General features: G+C 38.5%; 1 protein-coding gene across 1 annotated transcript in view; it reads left to right on the top strand.

Moving 5' to 3' along the window:
* The window catches only part of Nup107 (nuclear pore complex protein Nup107), an 83,400-nt gene extending 72,126 nt beyond the window's left edge, over positions 1 to 11,274 (top strand). The window contains exons 17-18 of the mRNA XM_070085119.1: positions 10,033 to 10,134; positions 11,124 to 11,274. Of these exons, the coding sequence (XP_069941220.1) occupies positions 10,033 to 10,134; positions 11,124 to 11,228 (207 nt within the window). The 3' untranslated portion in view covers positions 11,229 to 11,274. The remainder of the gene's footprint in view (positions 1 to 10,032; positions 10,135 to 11,123) is intronic.
* The last annotated feature ends 1,458 nt before the right edge of the window (positions 11,275 to 12,732 follow it).

Below are 12,732 nucleotides of genomic sequence, written 5' to 3'. Positions count from 1 at the left end.
TTTTGCCGCGCATACCGATTAAAAACCCGCATACCGATTTTCGTCCGAGACGCGTCCAATGTGCCCTCAGCCAGCCTCACATGTGCCGCTCCGTCCCATTGTTTACCAGCCAGCCTCCGCGGTAACATCCAAGCATACACTCGGAATATTTCGTATTATTACAGTATTTTCGGTGCTGTTTCTGGAAAATAAGTGACCATGGGCCCCAAGAAAGCTTCTAGTGCCAACCCTGTGGTAAAAAGGGTGAGAATTAGTATGGAAATTAAGAAAGATTTTGAAGGGTTTGGGGCTAACCCTGAGAAGCCTATGCCAGTTGTGGAATCCATTGTGCCTACTTCAAAGATTAAGGAAATGTGTGCACAGTGGGTTGAACTGCAAACCTTTATAGATGAAAATCACCCTGACACAGCTGTTGCAAGCCGTGCTGGTGACTATTTCAATGACAATGTTGTGGCCCATTTTAGACAAATCGTAAAGGAACGGGAGGTACAGAGCTCTATGGACAGATTTGTTGTGCGACAGAGGTCCAGTGACTCTCAAGCTGGTCCTAGTGGCATTAAAAGAAGAAGGGAAGTAACCCCGGAAAAGGACTTGCTACCTCAAGTCGTAATGGAAGGGGATTCCCCTTCTAAACAGTAAGAAGATAATGCTCTCCCCTCCTCCCATCCCATCAATCATCACCAGATCTTCAATAAAAGTAAGTGTCATTTAATTGTGCATGCCTTTTTCAGTTTGTGTGTATTAAAATTAACATTTCATGTGGTAAAAAAAAATTTTTTTCATACTTTTGGGCGTCTTGCACGGATTAATTTGATTTCCATTATTTCTTATGGGGAAAATTCATTCGCATAACGATTATTTCGCATAACGATGAGCCCTCTTGCACGGATTAAAATCGTTAACCGGGGGTCCACTGTACTATGTAACATGTTTCTTTGGGCCCATGCTTGCTTATTTTGCAGTTGCACTCAATCAGTAACAACAAAAAACAATGGATTATAGCAAAATGTTTGGATGAATAAGCAGAAGCTTCCTCACTCACCCAAAGACAAAGCCAAACTGACTCGCAAGTGGCCCCAGCCGGCGGATGGACTTGTCCCAAACAGCCAATAACCGAATTAACGGCCGATAACCGGGCGCCAAAACACTGGCCGATAACCAAACCGGCCAATAACCGGGGGTCCACTGTATAAGCATATATATATGCATCCCTCTGGGTTTTCTGCTATTTTCTTTCTAGTTCTTGTTCTTGTTTATTTCCTCTTATCTCCATGGGGATGTGGAACAGAATTTTTCCTCCGTAAGCCATGTGTGTTGTAAGAGGTGACTAGAATGCTGGGGACAAGGGGCTAGTAACCCCTTCTCTTGTGTAAATTGCTAAATTTAAAAAGAGAAACTTTCGTTTTTCTTTTTGGGCTATCCTGCCTTGGTGGTATATGACCGGTTTGTTAGAAAAAAAAAATGTATAAATAATGTCAGCGCACTCCTGAACGCGTATTAGACCGACCATTTGGATGCATATTGGACAAGTGACTTTATTTGTGTACTCTGGAATATCAGTAAAAATCGAACATTTCCAATAATTTTAGCTCAATTTCAAGCTACTTTCTATCCTGAAACCAGTCAGAATCATCTTTATTTCTGTAATAAATTTTCTAGTCCATCAAGTGAGACCGAGAAACCGAGAATACAACCATAAAAAGCATGTGATGAATGCTGCATAAGTGTCTCAATCTTCAATCATAAAAAGCATATAAAAATACACAGCAAAGTCACTCTTTTAAACCAAAAATATTTAGCTTTTTTTTTCCCAATATGCATTGTGTGGGGCAGGATTTTTTTTATATGGTGCATACTTACCACACAGATCCATTCTCCCATATCTAGGCAAAAAATTTAATGCTCACAGCTTATCTGAGTGAGCTGAGCTCGTCATGTAGTTCTATGGCACCGACACAGAGTTCAAAGCCATAGTAGTACTACAGCACAGACCCCGAAGTGGTTAATACATCTTACTAGAGCATGTCCTATTTTAGGGTGGTCTGCAGTTTCAGCTTCTTGTGATATGCAAGAGATACAATACTTACAACCCTAATGCATTCCTGAAAACTTATCATGGCCCAAGTGTTCGGAACTTGGAACCTAGTTTCCTGTAGATACTCATGTTACAATTAGGGGTGCATCCTCAAATGGTCTTCTGTATCTGATTTCATTTATTTTAATAATTTTATAACCCTTCTCCCCTTCCTCCCATTTCTCCTCTACCATTCTGCAGCTTCCCTCCATCTTGTATATTCCTTCCATTCCAGTCATTCCCATCATCTCTCCTGTTATATTTGACACAACATAGCATAGGTGGCTGCAACAGGACTGCCTCCATCTCTCACTGTATCTGAAGCAGCACTGTTTATGCTCTCCATCCTTTTGCTATTATGGTGAGAATACGATTTCTGGACATATGATGTGGAATGCTAGTGGTCATGTATTGGACATGACCAAACCACTATCCCCAAGAGACCAATGTAATTATTAAATATACAGTTCTTTACAAATCACTACAAAATGAATATGAGCCCAACACACATACATAACATGAATAAAGACAAAATATATTTGCATTTGGTGAAAAAAAAGTAGGAAAAATATTTATAGGTTACCACAAAGTGCATATTTCTTGTTAGTCATTCAGTGCTGAACCAGTAACAGTTTTAGAACTAGAGGGGAATTACTTTTTCTGATACCATGCTGCACCTTGAGCTTTTGTGCACTTAGCACATGTAGGTGGACTCTTCTGCTCTTATATGTAGGTTATATATAACATAGATGAATTTAACAACCTTGGTTAATGTTCACCACTTGAACTGGGCTCTTCTTCCAATCCTCTGATTACTGTTGTACATCATCTTACCTCATTGAAGCTTCATTTCTTCCAGTGAGTATATTAATAGGTTATTACAGGACAGATAATTGAAATTAATTTTTATGAGACGAGATGAAAGATGTCAGTATAGGTATACAACACTGAGGTGTTATAGTGACCCTTAAACTTCATTGAAAGGCTCTACATTGTTCTTAAATATGGAATACTTCAAGGTAATAAAGCAAAAACTGCATTTTGTCATTATTACCCTCCAGAATAATGTGTATGCATGAAGCAAAAACTGCTATTATTACCCTCCAGAATAATGTATATGCCTGAAGATCACTTCCACTTTCCTCTATAATGTAGGTCTACAACACTGGTCTTAATTGGTGTGTTTATCTCCTTAAAAACAATGAAACTATTTTTTTTTTTTTTAACAAGTCGGCCATCTCCCACCGAGGCAGGGTGACCCAAAAAGAAAGAAAATCCCCAAAAAGAAAATACTTTCATCAGCCAATTACAGTTGGTGTCCCACAGGGAAGGGTCCTTGGCCCTCTTCTCTTTCTCATATACATAAATGACCTACCAAAGGCATCGCAACTACTCAAACCCACACTATTTGCAGATGACACTACATATGTCTTCTCTCACCCGAGCCCAGTCATGCTAGCCAATACTGTAAATACCGAATTACAGAAAATATCTACCTGGATGAGGACTAACAAATTTACTCTAAACATTAACAAAACCTACTTCATTCAGTTTGGTAACAGAGCTACAGATGTCCCTCTTAACATAATGATAAACGGATCACCTATCACAAAACTCACAGAGGGAAAATTCTTAGGAATCCACCTTGATAATAGACTCAAATTTCAAACACATGTACAGGAGATTTCCAAGACCGTAGGCATACTATCGAAGATACGATACTATGTTCCACAGTCAGCCCTCCTGGCCCTATATCACTCACTTATTTACCCCTATCTCACCTATGGAATTTGTGCATGGGGCTCAACAACAATAAACCATCTCAGACCACTAATTCCTAGGTAGTAGGTTGGTAAACAGCAACCGCCCAGGGAGGTACTACCGTCCTGCCAAGTGAGTGTACAATGAAAACCTGTAATTGTTTTACATGATGGTAGGATTGCTGGTGTCTTTTGTCTGTCTCATAAACATGCAAGATTTCAGGTATTTCTTGCTACTTCTACTTGCACTTAGGTCACACTACACATACATGTACAAGCATATATATACACACCCCTCTGAGTATTCTTCTATTTTCTTTCTAGTTCTTGTTTATTTCCTCTTATCTCTATGGGGAAGTGGAACAGAATTCTTCCTCCGTAAGCCATGCGTGTTGTAAGAGGCGACTAAAATGCCGGGAGCAAGGGGCTAGTAACCCCTTCTCCCGTATGAATTACTAAATTTAAAAGAGAAACTTTAGTTTTTCTTTTTGGGCCACCCTGCCTTGGTGGGATATGGCCGGTGTGTTGAAAGAAAGAAAGAAAGAAAGAAGACCACTAATTACCCAACAAAAGGCTGCAGTCAGAATGATAACAAATTCCCACTACAGGCAGCACACTTCACCAATATTCAAAACCCTAAACCTACTCAACATACAAAACATCCATACTTATTACTGCACCTATTACATACATAGAACACTTAACTCGGATATAAACCCTCCCCTCAAACGTCTCCTTACCAACCTCAACAGAACACATGACCATAACACAAGGCACAGATCACTCTTTGATGTTCCTCGTGTCCATCTCACGCTATGCAAAAATTCAATGCACATAAAAGGCCCTAAAATCTGGAATTCATTACCTGTAAATATAAAAGAAACACTGTCTGTTTATAAATTCAAGTCTCTTCTCAAAAATCACTTACTCACCCACAACCAAATAAATACTGAATAATTGTATGTTAAAACTTGTATCTCATAATTTTTTTTTTTTTTTCAACAAGTAGGCCGTCTCCCACCGAGGCAGGGTGACCCAAAAAAGAAAAAAAATCCTCAAAAAGAAAATACTTTCATCATCATTCAACACTTTCACCACACTCACACATTATCACTGTTTTTGCAGAGGTGCTCAGAATACAACAGTTTAGAAGCATATACGTATAAAGATACACAACATATCCCTCCAAACTGCCAATATCCCAAAACCCTCCTTTAAAGTGCAGGCATTGTACTTCCCATTTCCAGGACTCAAGTCCGACTATATGAAAATAACCGGTTTCCCTGAATCCCTTCACTAAATATTACCCTGCTCACACTCCAACAGATCGTCAGGTCCCAAGTACCATTCGTCTCCATCCGTTCCTATCTAACACGCTTACACACTTCGCCCGCACCTCCTTTACCCCCTCCCTCCAACCTTTTCAAGGACAGCCCCTACCCCACCTTCCTTCCCCTACAGATTTATATGCTCTCCATGTCATTCTGCTTTGATCCATTCTCTCTAAATGACCAAACCACCTCAACAAACCCTCTTCAGCCCTCTGACTAATACTTTTATTAACTCCACACCTTCTCCTAATTTCCACACTCCGAATTTTCTGCATAATATTTACACCACACATTGCCCTTAGACAGCACATCTCCACTGCCTCCAACCGCCTCCTTGCTGCAGCATTTACAACCCAAGCTTCACACCCATATAAGAGTGTTGGTACTACTATACTTTCATACAGTCCCTTCTTTGCCTCCATAGATAACATTTTTTGCCTCCACATATACCTCAATGCACCACTCACCTTTTTTCCTTCATAAATTCTATGAGTAACCTCATCCTTCATAAATTCATCCGCTGACACGTCAGCTCCCAAATATCTGAAAACGTTCACTTCTTCTATACTCCTCCTCCCCAATTTGATATCCAGTTTTTCTTTATCTAAAACATTTGATACCCTCATCACCTTATTCTTTTCTATGTTCACTTTCAACTTTCTACCTTTACACACACTCCCAAATTCGTCCACTAACCTTTGCAATTTTTCTATAGAATCTCCCATAAGCACAGTATCATCAGCAAAAAGTAACTGTGTCACTTCCCATTTTGTATTTAATTCCCCATAATTTAATCCCACCCCTCTCCCAAACACCCTAGCATTTACTACTTTTACAACCCTATCTATAAATATATTAAACAACAATGGTTAAGGTAGTAGGTTGGTAGACAGCAACCACCCAGGGAGGTACTACCGCCCTGCCAAGTGAGTGTAAAACGAAAGCCTGTAATTGTTTTACATGATGGTAGGATTGCTGGTGTCTTTCGTCTGTCTCATAAATATGCAAGATTACAGGTATGCCTTGCTACTTCTACTTACACTTAGGTCACACTACACATACATGTACACGTTTATTTATACACACTCATCTGAGTTTTCTTGGATTTTATCTTAATAGTTCTTGGTCTTATTACTTTTCCTTTTATATCCATGGGGAAGTGGAATAAGAATCTTTCCTCCGTAAGCCATGCGTGTTGTAAAAGTCAACTAAAATGCCGGGAACAATGGGCTAGTAACCCCTTTTCCTGTAAAGATTACTAAAAAGAATAAGAAGAAGAAAATTGTCAAAGTGGGAAGTCTGAATGTGCGTGGATGTTGTGCAGATGATAAGAAATAGATGATTGTGGATGTTATGAATGAGAAGAAGCTGGATGTCCTGGCTTTAAGTGAAACAAAGCTGAAGGGGGTGGGAGAGTTTCAATGGAGAGGAATAAATGGGATTAGGTCAGGGGTTTCAAATAGAGTTAGAGCTAAAGAAGGAGTAGCAATAATGTTGAAGGATAAGCTATGGCAGGAAAAGAGGGACTATAAATGTATTAATTCAAGGATTATGTGCAGTAAAATAAAGATTAGATGTGAAAAGTGGGTTATAGTAAGCGTGTATGCACCTGGAGAAGAGAGAAGTGTAGAGGAGAGAGAGATTTTGGGAAATGTTGAGTGAATGCGTGGGGAGTTTTGAATCAAGTGTGAGAGTAATGGTGGTTGGGGATTTCAGTGCTAAAGTGGGTAAAAATGTTATGGAGGGAGTAGTAGGTAAATTTGGGGTGCCAGGGGTAAATGTAAATGGGGAGCCTTTAATTGAGCTATATGTAGAAAGAGATTTGGTAATAAGTAATACATATTTTATGAAAAAGAGAATAAATAAATATACAAGGTATGATGTAGCACGTAATGAAAGTAGTTTGTTAGATTATGTATTGGCGGGTAAAAGGTTGATGGGTAGGCTCCAGGATGTACATGTTTATAGAGGGGCAACTGATATATCGGATCATTATTTAGTTGTAGCTACAGTTAGAGTAAGAGGTAGATGGGAAAAGAGGAAGGTGGCAACAACAAGTAAGAGAGAGGTGAAAGTGTATAAACTAAGGGAGGAGGAAGTTCGGGTGAGATATAAGCGCCTATTGGCAGAAAGGTGGGCTAGTGCAAAGATGAGTAGTGGGGGGGTTGAAGAGGGTTGGATGAGTTTTAAAAATGCAGTATTAGAATGTGGGGCAGAAGTTTGTGGTTATAGGAGGGTGGGGGCAGGAGGAAAAAGGAGTGATTGGTGGAATGATGAAGCAAAGGGTGTGATAAAAGAGAAAAAGGTAGCTTATGAGAGGTTTTTACAAAGCAGAAGTGTTATAAAAAGAGCAGAGTATATGGAGAGTAAAAGAAAGGTGAAGAGAGTGGTGAGAGAGTGCAAAAGGAGAGCAGATGATAGAGTGGGAGAGGCACTGTCAAGAAATTTTAATGAAAATAAGAAAAAATTTTGGAGTGAGTTAAACAAGTTAAGAAAGCCTAAGGAAAGTATGGATTTGTCAGTTAAAAACAGAGTAGGGGAGTTAGTAGATGGGGAGAGGGAGGTATTAGGTAGATGGCGAGAATATTTTGAGGAACTTTTAAATGTTGAGGAAGAAAGGGAGGCGGTAATTTCATGCACTGGCCAGGGAGGTATACCATCTTTTAGGAGTGAAGAAGAGCAGAATGTAAGTGGGGGGGGTACGTGAGGCATTACGTAGAATGAAAGGGGGTAAAGCAGCTGGAACTGATGGGATCATGACAGAAATATGTTAAAAGCAGGGGGAATATAGTATTGGAGTGGTTGGTACTTTTGTTTAATAAATGTATGAAAGAGGGGAAGGTACCTAGGGATTGGCAGAGAGCATGTATAGTCCCTTTATATAAAGGGAAAGGGGACAAAAGAGATTGTAAAAATTATAGAGGAATAAGTTTACTGAGTATACCAGGAAAAGTGTACGGTAGGGTTATAATTGAAAGAATTAGAGGTAAGACAGAATGTAGGATTGCGGATGAGCAAGGAGGTTTCAGAGTGGGTAGGGGATGTGTAGATCAAGTGTTTACATTGAAGCATATATGTGAACAATATTTAGATAAAGGTAGGGAAGTTTTTATTGCATTTATGGATTTAGAAAAGGCATATGATAGAGTGGATAGAGGAGCAATGTGGCAGATGTTGCAAATATATGGAATAGGTGGTAAGTTACTAAATGCTGTAAAGAGTTTTTATGAGGATAGTGAGGCTCAGGTTAGGGTGTGTAGAAGAGAGGGAGACTACTTCCCGGTAAAAGTAGGTCTTAGACAGGGATGTGTACTGTCACCATGGTTGTTTAATATATTTATAGATGGGGTTGTAAAAGAAGTAAATGCTGGGGTGTTCGGGAGAGGGGTGGGATTAAATTATGGGGAGTCAAATTCAAAATGGGAATTGACACAGTTACTTTTTGCTGATGATACTGTGCTTATGGGAGATTCTAAAGAAAAATTGCAAAGGTTAGCGGACGAGTTTGGGAATGTGTGCAAAGGTAGAAAGTTGAAAGTGAACATAGAAAAGAGTAAGGTGATGAGGGTATCAAATGATTTAGATTAAGAAAAATTGGATATCAAATTGGGGAGGAGGAGTATGGAAGAAGTGAATGTTTTCAGATACAGTGGACCCCCGGTTAACGATATTTTTTCACTCCAGAAGTATGTTCAGGTGCCACTACTGACCGAATTTGTTCCCATAAGGAATATTGTGAAGTAGATTAGTCCATTTCAGACCCCCAAACATACACGTACAAATGCACTTACATAAATACACTTACATAATTGGTCGCATTCGGAGGTGATCGTTATGCGGGGGTCCACTGTACTTGGGAGTTGACGTGTCGGCGGATGGATTTATGAAGGATGAGGTTAATCATAGAATTGATGAGGGAAAAAAGGTGAGTGGTGCATTGAGGTATATGTGGAGTCAAAAAACGTTATCTATGGAGGCAAAGAAGGGAATGTATGAAAGTATAGTAGTACCAACACTTATATGGATGTGAAGCTTGGGTGGTAAATGCAGCAGCGAGGAGACGGTTGGAGGCAGTAGAGATGTCCTGTCTAAGGGCAGTGTGTGGTGTAAATATTATGCAGAAAATTCAGAGTGTGGAAATTAGGAAAAGGTGTGGAGTTAATAAAAGTAATAGTCAGAGGGCAGAAGAGGGGCTGTTGAGGTGGTTTGGTCATTTAGAGAGAATGGATCAAAGTAGAATGACATGGAAAGCATATAAATCTATAGGGGAAGGAAGGCGGGGTAGGGGTCATCCTTGAAAGGGTTGGAGAGAGTGGGTAAAGGAGGTTTTGTGGGCGAGGTGTTTGGACTTCCAGCAAGTGTGCGTGAGCGTGTTAGATAGGAGTGAATGGAGACGAATGGTACTTGGGACCTGACGATCTGTTAGAGTGTGAGCAGGGTAATATTTAGTGAAGGGATTCAGGGAAACCGGTTATTTTCATATAGTCTGACTTGAGTCCTGGAAATGGGAAGTACAATGCCTGCACTTTAAAGGAGGGGTTTGGGATATTGGCAGTTTGGAGGGATATGTTGTGTATCTTTATACGTATATGCTTCTAAACTGTTGTACTCTGAGCACCTCTGCAAAAACAGTGATAATGTGTGAGTGTGGTGAAAGTGTTGAATGATGATGAAAGTATTTTCTTTATTTTTTTGGGTCACCCTGCCTCGGTGGGAGACGGCCGACTTGTTAAAAAAAAAAAAAATGGTGACATTACACATCCCTGTCTAAGACCTACTTTTACCGGGAAGTAGTCTCCCTCTCTTCTACACACTCTAACCTGAAACTCTAATATAAATTTTAAGTACAGGTTATTGATAATTGCAGGTAACATCATTGCTACAGAACATTCTTCATTCTACACAAAATTACAAAGAAAGTCTTCAGTTAGCAGATATTATTGCTTCAGAGCAGCACCAGCTCTACAAGGTAGGAAATATTGAGTAAATTTGTTGGTTAGAAAATTACTGTATTAAGAGAATCACATAGATGCCTGTACATTTCTTACCTTTAAGTATAGTACAGTACATTAAAGTGAAACCTTACTTAGCATTTAAAACTAATTCTTTTCAACTATACCATACTTAGTTTTCAAAATGTGTTACTGTATAAAGATATTTCTGCAGTGGAGGAAGGAGGTGCCACTAAGAACAACTTCAGTTCATTTCCACCATAACTCACCTCTCTAGGACCCAGTAAGTTCTACCTCACACTTCTACATTTAGTGTAGCCTCCTCCTGCCTCTGTATGTCATTACTTGTGGCTAGTGACATCTAGGGCATCATGGTAATATGCTAAACAAATGAATTTGAAGGATGAAAAATGCATTTTTATATAAGACCCCTGAGAGCCTATGGATTCTGCTACTTATCCTTGCTGTTCAGTCCTAGTTGCCCACTTGTAATCTAAGAGTGGCAGTGGATGTTTGATGACACTGGTCACAATTTATAAATAATGCCCTGTGGACAGAAGTGGGAGACGGTTACATTGAGTGTAAAAATGCGTGATAGACACTAAAGATATAAAGGTAAGCATTACTGTAAAATTGTGTAAGTTGTGTTTCTAATGAACCCTCAAGGCCTTTTAGCATAAATACATTAAATTTAGTTAATATACACATACATTAATTTGGTGTATATTATTTAGCAAGAGTCAGTAGACCTCTTGCACTGCTCCTCCAGCTTACGTGAAGGTCAGGTTAGAGACCAAAGGGGCTCTGCAACAAGCCTACTGACACTAACATACATTCCAAATTTATGTGCATTTATAATTCTATGTATTAGCATTTGAAAATTTATCATATGTTGATTTACTTATCATTGATAATTTTCTACTGCATTAATAATTAGACTTAGCATTTTCAAGCTTGTATTTGGAGAATTTTGAAACTGCAGTTCATTTGTAGCATTGTTTTTCAGGCCTTTGGTACTTGTGAGCTTCAGCGATTCTTGGCGAAGCTTCAGGAAACATCGAGGGAACTCCTAGATCGTAACTGTGATGCTTTAGGTTATCCACTTCAGTAGAGTATCTTCTTTATGATGTAAGAAATAAAACCAAAAGATGTAGGAAGTGACTTGTGTTTGTGTATTCCCTTAGCCATAGTAATGGCAGTGCATACAATATTGCACTTATGCATTTTGTTACTGTCATAGAAATCATTGGCAGATTGTGTTTATAACTCGCTATATACTAAAACATTAAATACAGAAACTTGAACTGTAACATATTTTCAAAGAAGAAATTTTGTAATTACTACATATAAATAGGTTTGCCCTTGCTTTATGCAGTTTTGTTCTATGTGGGTTTTGCTTCGTGGAAATTCACTTTCATGTAATGACCCTGTTTCAGTCAGTAATTCACTAGGTGTATATATTCACTGTTTTTTCTTATCGAGACCAGTACCAGTTGATATTATAAATATCTCTCTATACATATTTATGTTTATAAAAAAGAAATAAAAGAAAGAAGAGAAATTTGGGCATGGGAAATCTAAAGAGCATATTTTGAATGAAGCTCTATGGCTGGTTTTCAACTTAAGATTTGCATCAAGTCAATAAAATGGCACACAGCGAAATGAAGTTAAGTGACGCCAATTCGAATTTGAGACTAGGGTGGAGAGGAGTAAGAAGAAAGAAAAGTGGGGGGCTGTATATTCACAGGTTTATAACATACATTTCAGTCCAGACAAAGACAGGCTGGTTGACCAGTGAAAGAGAGAGGAAGAAGGGTAAAAGGCAGGAGGATTATGATTGAATTTTGGATTTTATTTTTTATTAGGTATTTATGAACCAAAATCATTTCTTGAATATGTCTATCTGGTGCTTATTTGATGTGCTCATTATTTTTTGGTAAAAAATAATGAGCACTTTTGCAGAGCACTTTGGCTCTGCTAAATGTATAGGGATTATGATTGAGTTTTTTCTCTAATTGTTTTTGGACCAAATTCATTTCTTTTTTGTATGATTATGTGGTATAGGTATTATTATTATAATAAAAAAGAAGCGCTAAACCACAAGGGCTATACAGCGTGGTATAGGTATGGTAAGCTCATTTTCTCTAAAAAAAGTAGAATTTGCACAGAATCTGAACTTATTCCCATGTAATGTTTGATTTACTCTATAGTATTTCACTTTGTGCCATCGGCCAGGAACACTGCTATTGCATAAAGTGAGGGACACCTTGATGTTGAAACTGAGCAAAAAAATTCTTACATAAAAGGTAAAGCTTTTTTGTCTTTATACACCATATTTGAGAAGTAAATCTGATTTTGATGTCAGCACATCTCTGGTAAGATGACAATTAAGTGAATGTTTTCTTGGTGGGCAGTGGTCTTCAGGTTAAAAAAAAAAAAATATATTAACAACTATTACTACCCTTTACCAATTTTGAGTAACTTTTTTTTTTTTTTTTTTTTTTCTTGCTTTCTTTCTTTCTTTCTTTCAACAAACTTGCTGTGTTCTGTTCATATTCAGTGTTATATTTTGACTTCAAGAAATGTTATAGAACTTTGTAAGTTCAATGAACTGG

This window comes from Cherax quadricarinatus, chromosome 15 (genome assembly GCF_038502225.1).
Source record: "Cherax quadricarinatus isolate ZL_2023a chromosome 15, ASM3850222v1, whole genome shotgun sequence".
Classification (NCBI taxonomy): Eukaryota; Metazoa; Arthropoda; class Malacostraca; order Decapoda; family Parastacidae; genus Cherax; species Cherax quadricarinatus.
This window is presented reverse-complemented; position numbering and strand designations above follow the sequence as displayed.